The 16532-nt window shown below is 41.2% G+C and overlaps 1 protein-coding gene across 1 annotated transcript; it reads right to left on the bottom strand.

Moving 5' to 3' along the window:
- Positions 1-1397: 1397 nt before the first annotated feature.
- On the bottom strand, positions 1398-16532 carry CCT5 (chaperonin containing TCP1 subunit 5). Its single transcript, XM_030551693.1, has 11 exons — positions 16372-16532; positions 11661-11721; positions 11401-11565; positions 10696-10894; positions 8342-8534; positions 7963-8112; positions 7513-7632; positions 6844-7029; positions 5665-5802; positions 4573-4753; positions 1398-2293 (listed from the first exon to the last, which is right to left on the bottom strand). Exons 1-11 carry the CDS (start codon positions 16474-16476, stop codon positions 2166-2168), a joined length of 1626 nt encoding a protein of 541 aa, XP_030407553.1. The 5' UTR covers positions 16477-16532; the 3' UTR covers positions 1398-2165.

Here is a 16532-nt window from a genome sequence, read left to right as displayed (position 1 = left end):
GGCTTCCTTGGAAGCACCAAGCTAGCACTTTGTATGCAATTGTGGAAACATGGTAGCAGGGCAAGGCCCATGAAAGATCCTATAACTTTTGGCAGCCCTAATGCTCAGGCAGATTGTGGTGGCCCCCTACAGCACAATTTATATGGTAACTATTGAAATGGGTGCATGCAGTTAAAACGGGTGAGTTAGGAAACTATAAATTGAATTTCTCTATTAAAGTCTCAACTAAAACTTTAGGGCATTTGATTTTAAAAAAAAATATAATTTGATGTTAATCTAATGTTTGGACTTGAATCAATAACTCCTCAATTCTTCCTATAGAATTGCACATTTAAAGATCTATTTAGCAGGAATGCACCGATGAAAAGGTCTTTTTAACTATTAGCTTGTATCCTTTGAGATTTCACACACAAACAACTTACAGTGGAATAGTAACTTGCCAGCCATTTCTCATTTAAGGTCTTCTGAGCAATTTTATTGTACCATTCTCAATATACTATGTAGTACTGGAACGCTTCTGAAACAAGTGTATCTTGAAATGACAGCTACAATATTTCTGGAAAACAACACTGGAGCTGTTGGCATGATTGATAATTTATTTTTGAAATTGCTCAGAATCCTCACCTCTCAATGTTTACACTATAAATAGCCATTACTGAAGCATAATGTAAATTATTCTTCAGTATGTCACTTTCTATAGTAGACAGCTCCTCCATGCAGTTGGAGCACATGGACGTTGAAGTTCAGTTTTACTTCATTTATTAGAAATGGATGACATGCTTAATTATTAGGGAAGTAGCTTTTTTTTTTTTATGGTTTAAGTTTCCTAAGTGAAAGAATTTAAACTTTCCTTCTTAAATTGCAGTAAAACACTGCCCTTGGGTCTCCATTGAGTTTTACCATGATAGGCTTTAGTTTCTTCTGTGAGGTCATCTTTCATCATGTGCCAGCATTCAAGGGTTTATCTACACAGGTATAAAAACCCATGGCTGGCTGGTCAGCTGACAGACTCAAGCTGAAAAACTGCTATGCAGATATTTGGGCCCACACTGAAGCTTGAGCTTTGGGACCCTGTGAGGGTGGAGGGTCCCAGAGCTGACTCCAGAGTTCAACCATTTACACAACTTTTAGCCCCGAAGCCCAAGTCAGCTAACCCGGGCCAACCATGGCCATGCTGTGGGTCTTTTATCCCTGTGTAGCTGTCCCCAAGTGGCAACACTAGGGAGTAGCACTAATCATTAAGATGATCACATGTTTTCATTTTAAAATGAAATACTGTTAAATAAGAGCAGCTAAAACTACTAGTTTAGACAACAATAAAAAATAAATGCTCACATAAGGGAAATGGAAGCTTTAAAACAGACTGGCTATAAAGATCCCCTAATTCAGCAAAGCACTGAGCATATAAGTAGTTTTATTCAGCAAAGCACTTTAACATACATAATTTTCAGCACAAGTAGTCTGAGTTCCTAAAGTTAAGCGCAGATTTAAGTGATTTGCTGAAACTAAGCCAAAATAAAGACAAGAAAAAATTAAGTAGTCCAGTTTTAGAGGAAAATGAAAGGACTGGACTTTCTACATTTCTAAAATGCAGCTACGACTAACACAAAATTCTGCAACAAACTGAAAATTAGGGAGGATGGGACAGTGTAAAATCAAAATTATCATGTGAACAAAGAATACTGGATTGTTCATTTGCATATTTAATACCCTACAAGACTCCATTTTTAAACAGTTTACGTAAATTGACACAGAATTTCCAGTCTGTCGCACTGAAGAGCTAGAGAATCCAGACCATTGGACATGCAATGGTAAGAGATTCTGCCTACAGGCAACAGAACGAGTCTCCTGCAGGACACTGGATGAAGGGTCATAAACAATTTGAACAATAGAACATCTGAGCTATCTTTCTTGACCGACGTCAATATAAAAGGATGTGAATGTTTGCTAGGAAACAAGTAAGAACATATAATGGTGCCTCAAACAACTCTTGAAGCCATAACTGCTAAATGGTACTTTATTGTCTTAAACAACTAGCAGTTACACTTTCTAAAACAAAAAGAAAAGTTGTCAAGAAATAAATAGCTGAAGATGAACTGTTGAGATCCCACTGATTTTTCTTACTGCAGTGGCTCCATTACATTTTATTCCTTGTCTTTCAGCCTTCATTCTTCAGATTCTCCTGGCCTACGAATATCATCAATCTTTAGAATCATTCTAACCATCTGAGTAGCCAGAGCAATCTGTTGCTTTTTACCAATTAAGGTTTCTATGACATGTTGTTTCTTCATATCTGTCAAAAGAAGGGAAATAATTAGACATCTCCCCAAAAGTCAAAACCCACCAAATTAAAGACACATTAAAAGAGCCTGCAGAGAGCAAATCACATTTCAGATTTAAAACTCTACAATCACGCCCTTCTACCAAAATGCAGAATTTTATTCTACACGCATATTATTCCCTTTCAGCTGTTTAGAGATCATAGTGAGGTATAGTGAAGAAAAACAAGCCGGTACAAGCAGCTGACTTATTTCTCTGACATTGTACACTTTGTTTGGCCAGTCAAGTGCTCATAGTACAGCTGAGACATTTCCTGAAAAGAGACTTCAGTCTCAAAAATTGTTCTGAAAGTTCCCAACTTGGAGTACAGTATTTTTTTTTTAAAAGCTTCTTTATATCCACTAGGGCAACGAATTACATTTATCATGATAATAAGGCACAGAAGTAAAACAGTGAAGGGAACATGATACTTACAAAAGTAAAGACAGTTCCAAATCAAATCCTCATCTGAACTTATCCTACTTATGCCCAAATGTTTTGCTAATGTGGTATAAAATTAAGGTTTTTATTCCAAATATGAAGAAATACTAAGTGAGTAATTGATGTTTCAAGAGCTTGAATTCAGAAATTCATGTTGCAATAGATGATGTTTGGTAGATAAGCATTCTTCAAAATAAAGTCAACCACCCAGAAAATCCAAAAATCAATCCCAGATAGGAGCTCATTTAGAAAATCTGTTAATAGTACCCAAATTTGGAGGACAAACATACATTTGACACTCACCTGTTTGTTGCAGCCTTGATTTTTCACGTCATGGGTGACCTCACATACAAGTGAGTTTAACAAATATTACAAATAATTATTTGGGGTTAAATTAAAACAAACAACAAAAATGCTCAGCAGAGCAATAAAGAACTTATGGCCCCTGAAGGCATCTGATTCAAAACATGTTGCTCAAACATTTTTACTTTTTATTGTTTCCATGTCATATAATACTCTTACATTTCTTGGATTAAATTAAGTAATTTACTGTGTGATCCCCTAGAACGTATTTTGATTACTGCTTTCAACCTTGAGGGTCAAAAGGGGACTGCTGATGTTTTTAAAAATCTCCTCAAGCTACACATTTATTTACAAAGTGAGTAACTTTTAGAGCTTTCACGGTGATCTTACATAAAAGGATCCAGATTCTCTTTTCTAACATTCCACTCCCTCAATATTCCCATCTCTTTCCCCTCTAGCATGATTTTTAACTTCATAGAAAAGAATACATGCAGCTTCCATGTGCCAGTGTTAGACTACCATAAGGCACAGTGACAACAGTCCTTCATGTAGAAGCTTAAGTATTTTCATCACAAGGAAGTCAACTAGGCATAAAGAAAATTACACAGTATATTTTGTATGGATAAACATGCCAATACCATATTATGACAAACTTCCCACTGTGCCTTAAACTCACTTGTTCGAGTTACTACTTTCTTTTCTGAAAAAGATGTCTTAAGTAGGAAAACAGCATGGGTGAAACAATGTTGTAGTGAAGATGCAGTCGCATAGGTAGTGGCAACAGAGGCGTGGCTGAGCCAGGATGGTACGTAAGTACCAGTTTCAGGCAGGTATGTACTCCCAATAGCTTGATTTTGTCTCCACTGCAGCTGCCTAAGCTACACTGCTATTTATGCTACTGCTAGCTCTCTGCTATTTATGCTACTGCTAGCTCTCAAAGCTACCATAAGTATGCGTACACGAGCAGGGGAATCCCGTCCCTAGCTCATAGCTTAGACCTAGCCTTGATGATTTTTTTTTCATACCACCACTTAAATGTTTTTTTTTAAACTATAAATACTGTTCTGAAAAAAAATCACTATTCTTATAATATTCTGTACCAAAACAATTCTGAGATCCACTGTTCAGATTATAAAATTCTTAACTTTGTTCTAGTAACTTCAAGTGGACATTTGATGGGATAAATAACACTATTGTCTTAGAGTGAGGACAATAATTTCTACACAAGTGTTTTAAGAGAAAAGAATGAAGAAAAAGTTAGAGCCATAGTTTTCTATTAGATACAACAGGTGTTTTTAACTCATTACAAAAATTACCAGAAAATTTTAGGAGCCACATTAGTCCAATAAGTAGCTGCAAGTAAGAACTTCATTATACACAGTAACTCAACAAAGTTAAATTCTTCATAGGAAATTTTCCCAAGTCTATTATGGCTTTTTACATTTGTTGAGAAATTCCTTCCATTTAGCTCCTCTCCACAATAGTCATAGCATAATAAGGATTTCTTACCATTTGTTCCTTTGCGCAAACAATCGATCCCAAGAGCAGGATTGTTTTCTTTCACTTGTCTAGCTCGCACTTCAGTCATAGTCTGTATGGGATTCATTCCACTGTTTTCAGAAAGTGCCATGGGAATGACTTCTAGGGCATCAGCAAAAGCCCTCATAGCATATTGTTCCAAAGAGGGGCACTAAGACAGTACAGGCTTATATTAGACTGTTGGCAAAACCAGGTTACCACACTGAAATAGTGAAAGAATTTATCCATATACTATAGATGCAAGTGTTCCTTAAAAACATTACCCATCCTACCCAACAGGATGTTTATATGTGGTGCCAACATACTTATATGCATAATACAGCCTACATCAGTCATACGGACAAACGGCTTGTTTACATGGCAAGCCATTTCACTGTGTCAATCTACAATGCATCAGCTGGCCGCTCAATAACTCACCACATGGATCCTGCTACAGTGCAGTAACAGTCCTGGCATGAAATGATGGGAGTGACTGCAATCTTATCATTGAAATGAGGGTCTACGGGTAAGGGATGGAGTCATATGCCGCTGAATGCCCCATCTACAACCACAGTCTCCATTTCAGGAGCTGCAAATTTTGACCTGGCTAAGGTTACAACCTTTTAAAACCAAACCCTAAGATCTGTACTTGAATTCTGATATGACTTTGATATATTTAAGTTGTCCTATTTCATCTATCAAAAGACATATCAGTATTGCAAAAGGAATACCACTGATAACAGTACATCAGTCTGGAAAGACAGCTAGCAACCCAATAGAAAATGTCACAGTATCATTTAATCACTAACCACAAAGTAGTTTACTAAAGCATAACAGACTTTGTTTTATTTTTTTTTTTTTAAAAAGCACAACAGCTGTTCTTCTACTACTTCACTTTTTTATGGTGAAGCAGCAGCAATTACTATGTGAAAAACTAAAACTACATGACACTGTGCGTAAGTGAAAGCATGAAATTCCTTAACATAACACTTGTTTTTCAGTTACAGACACTAAAAGGTTGATGTTTTCGTTGAGCAGGAGAATGATGAAAAAGGTTTTTTTTCCTTTTTCTTTTGTTTTTACCTTATCTGCTGTTTCACTAACTGCCAAAGCACAAGAGATCTCAGCAGCCCCTCCTCCATACACAATGCGGTTATCACGAACCAGGTTCCGGATTACACACAAGGCATCATGAAGAGATCGTTTTGCTTCTTCAATAATCTTGAATTTTAGAACATAACAAGTTATGTTACAGCATGCAAAGTTAGGAGAATCCCAAAAATCTTACTTCATCAAGGTTTCCTAGTACAGAATCAGAAACTCCACGCAGCCAAATATCTGAATAGAAATCTATTGTTGTAATGACCTAGATTTTTTTAATTCATTGTTTTCATGAAACTTTACATTTTGAAATAATCAGCTTTTCAATACCTAGAAATTACACATGCACATTTTAAAAGATTTTCAATCCTTCACTCGGATGACCAAATCGTTTCTCAAGCCTGGGGTATTACCAAGATAAAAACAAGCTTTTTACACTAAAAATATTTATGGTTCATACATCAGAAAGTCCATTTAATATCTTGATGTGTTTTTTTTTTTAAAAAAAGCTAATTAAACCTCAAAAGCAGTTTCTTTTCTTTCTTTCTTTTTTTTTTTTTTTTAAAAAAAAAGAGATTTTTGTAATCTTTTATTTGTATGCTCTCAGTTTTCCCCTCTTTCTTATGCTTTTGGCTCCAAACAGAACTTAAGTACCAGCAGGATAAGAGCAACACACTAGATACCAATGGATTTAATGCAAAGTTCTGAAATTTGATTTCTGTGTACAGGAGACACCATTCTTATTTAAATGTCAAGCCAAGACTTACAGATGAAGATTAGATATCTACTGTTACATACCTGATCCTCCAAATTATTCAATATAATTTTATTCACACGAGCAGTCCCTTAAAAGTAAAAGGCACTAGGCACAAGAATAAAGTTACTCGTAGTGCATGATAACAAAGGATCATCAGTTTTACTCAACACCAAACAACGTGAATCTAGCGGTACTTTGCACAGCGAGTCGCCACTCTTAACAAGCAAATCACTGTTGACTGTCCCAGTCAAGTGGACTACTAACTTGTTCACTCCCTCTAGCCACCCTTCAAATACGACAGTAAAAAACTGAGGCTTCTTTTGGATGCACCTGCTGATTATGCAAGCTGACAGGAATTAGCAGAAGAAATGTTCAAACTCTCATTTACATATTGAGCACCTCACCATCTTATTTCCTCCTCTAATGAAGATGGTCACAGCTCTGGAATTCTGACATTGCTCAATAACAAGCATTTTATCTTTTGTTGTTCCAAATGAGATCTCCCTGACGATGCCAGCGAAGCCTAGTTTCTCAGACGTGAGTTCGCAGAAACGAGGAACGATGCGTCCTCCAGTTGCAATGGCAATCAACTACAAGTTAAAAAACAGTCATTTTGAAAAGAATTTTCTCAAGGGTTTGGTTTTTTTTTTTTTTAATTGTGGGACATAGGTGGAAGAATGCCAGCTTATGGACTAGACTCTGAAATGAATGCTTCCCCTCCTTTAAAGTATTTCAGGGAATGAGTTGCTTCTGCAAAGCAAGGAATGAGATTTTAAACATGGAGTCTTAGGTCACCTATTACCCATCATACGTTTTAAGCTCAATTTTAACTTCCATCCGTCAATTATTATTTGTACTGGGGTAGTGTCCAGAGGACTCAATTGTGAATCATGGCCTCATTCATAGTGGGCCCTTCTCACAAGTGCTATTTTACAGTCAGTGATTTAGACTCATGTATATTAGTTGTGCTGCTCTCCTTCTGAAAGCCAGAGCTTCTGAAGCGATCATGCGTTAAATCCTTTGTCAGCCAGTCAAGGCAGATGCAAAATGAAGTTGGAGAGAACTTTACTTACTTCTATTTCAGGTCCACCAACCCAACGAACAGCAGGCAGCTCATTCTGAAGCAATAAGTGATTTGCCTCATCATCAAAACCCCACTGGCAAATAGCTAGGTTTGCACCAGTGTCTTTAATCTGAAAACAATTCCAATATATGTTGCTAAGTTAAAAGCAATACAATGGGTTTAATTTGAACTCACAAGTACCAAAATACAGTGGATACAAAGGATGACTCGTAAAGACACTAACCATGGAACTGAATTTCAAACTGCACTCTGTTAATTAATTACAGCTATTTTTTTAAAATAGTTTGTCATTCAGTTGTAATTTTTTAAAAGTATATGTATGCAAGCAGGTCTGCTTCTAATGAGACTACTTGTCAAATCATACATGAAAAGCAAAATATTTCACTTTGTATACACTGGGGAAAAGTCATCAGAGATAAATGTTTACAAAAACTCTAACCTGTTTCACCATCTCTTCAAATTTCTCCTTCTCATATTTCTGCAGTGCCTTGTAATCTTCCACAGATGTTACATCAAGCTTGTGCTTGGTTTTAGGCTTAGGTGGCTCAAATGGACAAGTGAGAATTGCAATTTTAGCATCTTTAACTTCCTACATGTTAAAATAAAGATTAATCTTAATTATTTTAACCTCAATAATATCTGCACTCTTGCCCTTCCGCCACCCCATACTAATAAAGTTATTTTTCCTAAAAGCTAGGAAAGAGAAACTTCTATTTTAGAGTACATGAGAGGTATTCAGATACAGCAGTTGGAGGGACAAAGAAAAGTTCCTTGATGGTTTAAATAAAAAAAAACACTACTAGAAAAGACTGACTCACTTTAGGCATCTGTGGATGGCTGAAATCTTTATCCACAATCACTCCTTTGACCAACTGGGTATCTTCCAGTCTCCCTCCCACTTTGCCTTGTACTTTGATTAGCTCAAAATCAACATCTTTGCGTTCCATATCAGCCACTGTCAGTACAGCATTTACAGCGATTTCTGCCATTTGTCTGTTGCAACGATTAATTCTAATTTAAGCAAAATGTAATGAAGTTAGTTAAGATTGTTCAAAACGTCCCCCCTCCCCAAGATAACAATTGTCCTAAGAGAACAAAAGTTATTTAAGCTTTGAATGTTTGTTCATTGTAGGAAAATGGGAGAAGAGAAGAGGAGAAAAAGGTAGTTAAACTACAAAATAGGAGATAAAGAATTGAATTTGTCTGCCTGTGTAGTGAAGATGGACACCTCTTCTTGGATATCTTACCAAGAGGCAGATTTGGGCTCTCACACTTAACTGATTACAAGTGAATTATAAGAAACGAGGGACCTATAGTGTGCATGCCAAACAACATGCAAGGTACGTCTGGGAAAGGACCTCTTTTAATGTGATTACATATATTTGGTATATCGGAGCATGGTATAGACAACTGGTGTCTATATGTAGATTTTTGGCTGCTCAAAAACAGTTAAACTCTAGCCTGAATTCTTTAAGATTAAAAGAGAATGGTTTGACTATATCCACTTTAATATGCCCTAAAGAAGGGGAGAGTTGTCTCCATCTATGACACTAACTTGAACAGTATACTGAGAGACCTGAAATGTTCTTTAATATAAGACAAGCAGCAAATGTCACAGACTTCACTGAAAAAAAAACCAAAGAAGTGTTTTTTGAAACTTTGTTTTAGTGCCATTGTTCTACCTGCCCTACATTAACAACAAACAAAACAGCGTTGGTCAGACTTACAGTTAAGTCAAGCATCACTAGTAGCTTTTCCTTTGTTCCAATAGCAACAGGAAGGAACAACAGGATTACTTTTGTTTTTAAAAAAAAACAAAACAATGAAGAGTCCTTATGGCACCTTAGAGACTAACAGTTTTATTTGGGCATAAGCTTTCACGGGCTAGAACCCACTTCATCAGACACATGAAGTGAAAAATACAGGAGGAGATATAAATACATGAAAGGATGGGGGTTGCTTTACCAAGTGTGAGGTCAGTCTAACGAGATAAATCAGTTAACAGCAGGATACCAAGGGAGGAAAAATAACTTTTGTTTTAAAGTGTCTAGCAGCCCAGCAGAAAAAGATAACTCACACCTGAGAAGGGAACTGAGAACAGTCAATGGTCAATTGATTTGTTCAATACTTACCCTATACTGTGTTTCTCAACTAGTGTGTCATGAATGGCAATCGAGGGGTCACGAACATTTATTAACAGTCTAAAGCAAAGGACATCTGTCTCCCTCCTCCCTGCCCCCATTACCTTTCAAGGTTAAATATTTTCTGTTAGCCTCTCAACATACACACAAATTATATAGGCTTATTATCATCATCGATATAAATTAAATGTAAGGAGGTACTGAAAACCTTTGACTTCAAAAAAGGGACTGCAAACCTGAAAAGACTGAGGCTCTCTCCTAAAATGTATGCATCACTTTGGGCTGATCTGCTGACAAATGCGGAAAACCATGTTATGCCATCAAATCACTATCCCGGCAAATTAAAGAAAGAGCCATATTTCATTAGTTATCTAAATACCATTTTACTATAGCCAAAAAAATAACCTGCTCTGTCACTGCTCTTAATAGAATTAAAGGTAGCAGATAAAGCTATAATAATATTAGCTATTTGTCACATGTGAAATCCATCTAGTGTCATCTTTTCTTTAAGCAAACTATCATATTTTAAAAGTGAGGGGAAACAACCACACAGAAATATAAAAAGGAAAGTTAGGAAGCGTGGAAGAAGAAAAAGAAAGAAAAGGAATTAGGCAGATTGCAATAGAAATTCCTCTATGCTGCTGCTTGTCACATGTCATCAAACGTGTAAAGAGAATGGCTTACTAATGCCTCCTCCTAAACTTGCTGCATCAGGGAGTTACAGTAGAGAAATTAACTGGTAATAAAAATAAAAAGGATCAGGGGGTAGCCATGTTAGTCTGTATCCACAAAAACAAAAGGAGTCCAGTGCCACCTTAAAGACTAACAGATTTATTTGGGTATAAGCTTTCATAGGTAAAAATCTTACACCCAAATAAAAAGTGATGTTTAGCTTTAAGGAAAAATTTCATTGAGGAATGTAACAAATTTTATATTCCAGCTAAAAAAGTTAAACAACTGTCAATGATTCTTCCCAAAAATGCTTTCAAGTATGAAACTTCATTAGTTAGGTTTTTCCAGTATAAACTTACACTTTAGAACCTAGAGTTGTCTTTGCAGTCTGGATGAGAGGTTCACTGTTCTGTGGATCAACTGGAAAACTGTCGCTGATTTTGTCTAGATTCTCAATGGCAATGCGTGCAGCCTGCTCATAACCATCTGCTATTCTCATAGGGTGAATACCGCGATCTAACAACTGCTCAGCCTGTTCCAATAATGCACCAGCCAGAACTACAAAACAAAACAAACCCCCCCCCAGGAATTTACTTTCCTCCATCAATTTATTAAGTTATTTTATGTTGTTAGAGCACAGAAAGTGTGTTTAACAGACTTACCCTTGCAGGCTTACACTATACCAGACACAAGTTTCTAAAATTCATCAACGGCTGTTAACCAATCTTAGTGAGGAAACTACTCAATTACTGCTTTTTCTTAAGGAGTGAAGATGGAATTGGAAGAAAACTATTTAAGATATGTGAAAAAATAAATACATGCATGCATTTAATACAAGGGATGGAGTGTCAATACTGCCTGCAAATTTAGCCTACCCTTTTAAAAACAAAAACAAACAAACCCCATCCCCTATCCTTCTGATAGACAGCCCGCAATACAGGAGCTGCAAGAGAATTAAAATGCTAGCTACTCTACTAGGTTTGTTTGAGATGCTAATTGTTTATGTAGGGCCAACTCTTTAAATAACCTGATTTCAAAGGTAACAGATTTGAAATGTCTCTTACCAACAACCCCTGTAGTTCCATCCCCAATCTCATCATCCTGCGATTTAGACAACTCTACCATAAGTTTAGCTATTTGATGATCCACATCCATCATACTCAGAATGGTGGCGCCATCATTCGTGACAGTCACCTCACCATCCTTGTCCACCATCATTTTATCAAGACCTAAAATAGGTGTTCAAAAAGTATACAAGTTATAAATAATCAAAGAAACCTTAACCCTCCCCCCCAAGTGTTTAAACTTACATCCTCATACTTACCATTGGGCCCCAGTGATGTTCTCAGTGTATTTGACACAGCCTTTGCTGCCATTATATGAGACTATGAAACAACAATGCAAACATAAATTCTGTCATTATGACACATCCTTAAAAATACAATGCTTTGTTAGTAACACTATGCAAACAAATAGTGAAAAAGAAAGTCCTTTGATTCTAGCTATTTGCAGGTACACTTATGTATCAGAGAAAATTAGGTATCAGTATTTTCAGGGCCATCGCTTAGCCAGTAGCAATTCCCATCTCCAATGTTTTCCATTGGTGCAAATATGAATAAAACTTGCACTGGCAATGAAAAAGGCATAATAGCTTCTCCCCCCCCCACCTTTTTATTTTTTATATATTATACATATATATATATATATATATAAAATAAAAAACACAGCATTAAGTAGGGGTGAGACACAAAACAACTGCTACAGATGATTTTGCTCTATTTCAAGCAGAAAGATGTGAAAATTTATATTATAATTATTCCCAGATCAGGCAAATTGCATGTGTTGATATATAACTGATATACTCACACTTTTCTTCTTCTGCCCTCCCGCTAGCAGATGCATTAAAGGCATCTGACTAGTGGGCTGGACCTTTGCCTGTGAACTCTAAGGGCTGGTCTACACTGGGGAGGGGGGGAGGGGCAAGAATCAATCTAAGATACGCAACTTCAGCTAGGAAAACAGCATAGCTGAAGTTGACGTACCTTAGATCGAACTAAACTTACTTTGCATCCCTGCAGCGCTGGATCAATGGCCATCGACTCTGCTTCCGCCTTTCACACTGCTGGAGTTCAGCAGTCCACGGGAGAGCAATCGGGGATCGATTTATCATGTATACACTACATGCGATAAATTGATCCCTGATAGATCGATCGCTACCCACCGATTTGCCTGGTAGTGTAGACGTACACTAACTCTCTTATACAAAAGTGATCATCTGGGACAGACTTTTGCCAGATAAAGGATTGTTGACATTCAGTCACTCTTTAAAATCTGTTGGGACTTTCAACATACCATTGCATTACTAGTGTAGCCAAACTGCTCAGATTATCCACTAGGATACAACAAGAGCATCCCACCTCTGCAGGCGCAAAACACCAAACATCATGGATTTTTAAAATTATACTTTTCGTCTCCTTCAGTGCTGCAACAGGTGAATGACTGAAATGCAACACATTTATTATTTGTGTTATCAAGGCGCTTAGGATCTCTCATAATGGACCAGGACCTCATTGTGCTATATATTGTACGAACATGGAACAAAAAAATATAGTCCCTGCCGAATCTGAAAACGTAAGGACTGGTCTACACTGAAAACTTCACCCGAGACACGCAATTATACCGACCCAACCCTCAGTACTAGGTCGATGGAAAAAAGCTCTTAGGAAGAAGGATCAGCAGGATAATGAGGTAGCTTTGAAAATGTTTATGAGGAATTCTTCCCAAATACGAGGGGCAGCATGAGAGAAAGGACAAAAGTACTTTGAAAAACGTAACAAGTAGGCAATGGAGGCTGACATCATGGGCTGATTGGAGGTGAATATGGAAAGCTCAATAGCCTATGACAGATAATAGGTAGCATGACCATGAAACACCTTGAAAATTAAAACAAGTAGATTATGTTTGAAGTGACTGAGGGCTTGTCTACATCAGAAAGTTGCAGCGCTGGTGAGGGAGTTACAGCGCTGCAACTTTGAAGGTGTACACATCTGCAGGGCACCACCAGCGCTGCAACTCCCTGTTTGCAGCGCTGGCCGTACTCCCGTTTTGTCTCGGGTGTAGAGGATCCAGCGCTGGTGATCCAGCGCTGGTAATCCAATGTAGACAGTTACCAGCGCTTTTCTTGACCTCCGTGGAAGGAGGAAGCCTCTGGTAATCAAGCTGGTTTCCTTTCCCGGTTTGCTCTCTTGGTCCCGGAGCCACCCAGCAAACCGCAGGGAAGGAGACCTGCTTGCTCGGGGTTCCGGGACCGAGAGAGCAAACCGGGAACGCCGCGGTTTGCTCTCTCGGTCCCGGAGCCAGCCAGCAAACCGCAGGGAAGGAGACCTGCTTGCTCGGGGTTCCGGGACCGAGAGAGCAAACCGGGAAAGGAAACCAGCTTCGCCGCGGTTTGCTCTCTCGGTCCCGGAACCCCGAGCAAGCAGGTCTCCTTCCCTGCGGTTTGCTGGCTGGCTCCGGGACCGAGAGAGCAAACCGCGGCGTTCCCGGTTTGCTCTCTCGGTCCCGGAACCCCGAGCAAGCAGGTCTCCTTCCCTGCGGTTTGCTGGCTGGCTCTGGGACCGAGAGAGCAAACCGCGGCGTTCCCGGTTTGCTCTCTCGGTCCCGGAACCCCGAGCAAGCAGGTCTCCTTCCCTGCGGTTTGCTGGCTGGCTCCGGGACCGAGAGAGCAAACCGCGGCGTTCCGCTCTCTCGGTCCCGGAACCCTGAGCAAGCAGGTCTCCTTCCCTGCGGTTTGCTGGCTGGCTCCGGGACCGAGAGAGCAAACCGCGGCGTTCCCGGTTTGCTCTCTCGGTCCCGGAACCCCGAGCAAGCAGGTCTCCTTCCCTGCGGTTTGCTGGCTGGCTCTGGGACCGAGAGAGCAAACCGCGGCGTTCCCGGTTTGCTCTCTCGGTCCCGGAACCCCGAGCAAGCAGGTCTCCTTCCCTGTGGTTTGCTGGCTGGCTCTGGGACCGAGAGAGCAAACCGCGGCGTTCCCGGTTTGCTCTCTCGGTCCCGGAACCCCGAGCAAGCAGGTCTCCTTCCCTGCGGTTTGCTGGCTGGCTCCGGGACCGAGAGAGCAAACCGCGGCGTTCCCGGTTTGCTCTCTCGGTCCCGGAACCCCGAGCAAGCAGGTCTCCTTCCCTGCGGTTTGCTGGCTGGCTCCGGGACCGAGAGAGCAAACCGCGGCGTTCCCGGTTTGCTCTCTCGGTCCCGGAACCCCGAGCAAGCAGGTCTCCTTCCCTGCGGTTTGCTGGCTGGCTCCGGGACCGAGAGAGCAAACCGCGGCGTTCCCGGTTTGCTCTCTCGGTCCCGGAACCCCGAGCAAGCAGGTCTCCTTCCCTGCGGTTTGCTGGCTGGCTCCGGGACCGAGAGAGCAAACCGCGGCGAAGCTGGTTTCCTTTCCCGGTTTGCTCTCTCGTCCCGGAACCCCCCTTGAAGCCGCCCAACAGCGCTGCAGTGTGGCCACATCTAACACCACTTGCAGCGCTGGTTGCTGTAAGTGTGGCCACTCTGCAGCGCTGGCCCTATACAGCTGTACTAATACAGCTGTAACAACCAGCGCTGCAAAATTTTAGATGTAGACATGGCCTGAGAACGGGGAGCCATTGGAGGGAAGCAAAGAGAGGACTGATATGGTCAAAGCAACAGGTTAGGAAATTTTTTGCAACAGTATTCTGAATGGATATGAACAGGGCATAAGTGCATCTGTCAAATCAGAGAAAAGAATGTTGCAGTAACCTAGATGCAAGATGACAAGGGCCTGGACAAGAATTTTAGTTGTGTGGAAGGAGTAGTTAGGCCATATCTTAGCCATGTTAGTCAGAAAGAACTGGCAAGATTCACACACCGCCTGGATATGAAGACCAATACAGAGGTCCAAGTAAAAGACAATGCCCTGTTTAAGGACATGACAGGCAGGATGGTGGTGGTATCCACAGTGACTGAGAAAGGAAGTAACAGGGAGAGTAGATTAGGAGCTCTGTTATACCCATATTCACCTAGAGCTGACAGCTAGATAGCCATGAAATGTCAAAGAGAGGGACCAAGATTTTAGCTTGAGCAGAGACACACAGGTTTGCTGCAGGGGTGAGTTGTTAACATATATTGTATTTGTGTATGAACTAGACTACCCAGAGATAAGGTGTAAAGGGAAAAGAGAAAGGTATAGTGCCCGGTGGACCCCTCCCACCCCAAAGCTGAAGGGGAGGGCGTGAAGAGCATGCTCCAAAGGACATGCTGAAAGAGCAGTTAGAGAGGTAGAAGAAAAACCAAGAGAAGACAGAGTCCAGGAAGCCAAGGTAGAACAAAATTTCAAGAGGAGGAGTGTGGTTAACTGTATCAAAAGCAGCTGGCAGGTCAAAGAGAATGAGGATAACATCCTGGTTTGAGCTGTGAGATCATTAGAGGCTCTGAGTGGTTTCAGTTGAGGACAAAGCAGAGATACCTGGTCTGGACGACACGGGCTGCGAACAATGTGCTCAAGGCGGTTATAAGATGGAAGGGAGATGGGACAATAACCAGGGCAGGGGGATAAGGCAGGAAACAGCGGGGGAGAAGAGCCTGGTTCAGTGTGTGAGAGATTTACGGGGAAGCAGCAGCTTAATGTGAGTTTAGTGACTAAGCGACCACAGGGCCCGGCCGCGGCGTTTAACAAAGCGCCCGGCGGGTAAAGCCGCCCCGCTCCGTCCGCACGAGGCAGCAGCTCTGGGCGGCCCGGGGCGCGCCATCAAGGGCTTAGCTCGGACTGCGGCGATGCGGCCCGATGGGGGCGAGGCTAGGAGCTCCGCGCACCGGTCACGGCTTTTCCTGCACTCGCCCGGGCCGAAGCCCGGCGGAGACCCACAACGGTCCGGCGGCTCCAGACCCTACAGCGGGACGGGGATTAGCGGGGAGCAACCACAGGGGTGGGAGCAGCTCTGACCCCGGGGTGGGGGTGGGGAAGCACATGGAGGCGTCGCCGGGAGCCGGCGGTTCCCCGGTGGCGCATGCGCAAATACCTTGAGCGCCTCCAGCCCCATGAGGCGGCTCTTGCGATCCTGGTCCTTGAGGATCAGGAAGGGCCGCCCGTACTCATCGAACGCGAGAGTCCCCATCGCCGACATGGTCCCGCCGCACCGGAGCCGCTCTGACACCAACCGACAAAGCACGAGCCGCAGCT

This window comes from Gopherus evgoodei, chromosome 2 (assembly GCF_007399415.2).
Source record: "Gopherus evgoodei ecotype Sinaloan lineage chromosome 2, rGopEvg1_v1.p, whole genome shotgun sequence".
NCBI lineage: Eukaryota > Metazoa > Chordata > Testudines > Testudinidae > Gopherus > Gopherus evgoodei.
The sequence above is the reverse complement of the archived record's forward strand: the minus strand, read 5'-3'. Positions and strand labels throughout refer to the sequence as shown.

Bases quoted from the DNA above. Each gene is read 5' to 3' on its own strand.
- CCT5 (XM_030551693.1), bottom strand. From the start codon at position 16,476: ATGTCGGCGATGGGGACTCTCGCGTTCGATGAGTACGGGCGGCCCTTC. The intron at 11,566-11,660 runs GTAAGTATGAGG...CACCTATTTTAG, and splicing joins AACATCACTGGGGCCCAATG to GTCTTGATAAAATGATGGTG. The intron at 10,895-11,400 runs GTAAGAGACATT...TTTGTTTTGTAG, and splicing joins TGGAACTACAGGGGTTGTTG to TTCTGGCTGGTGCATTATTG.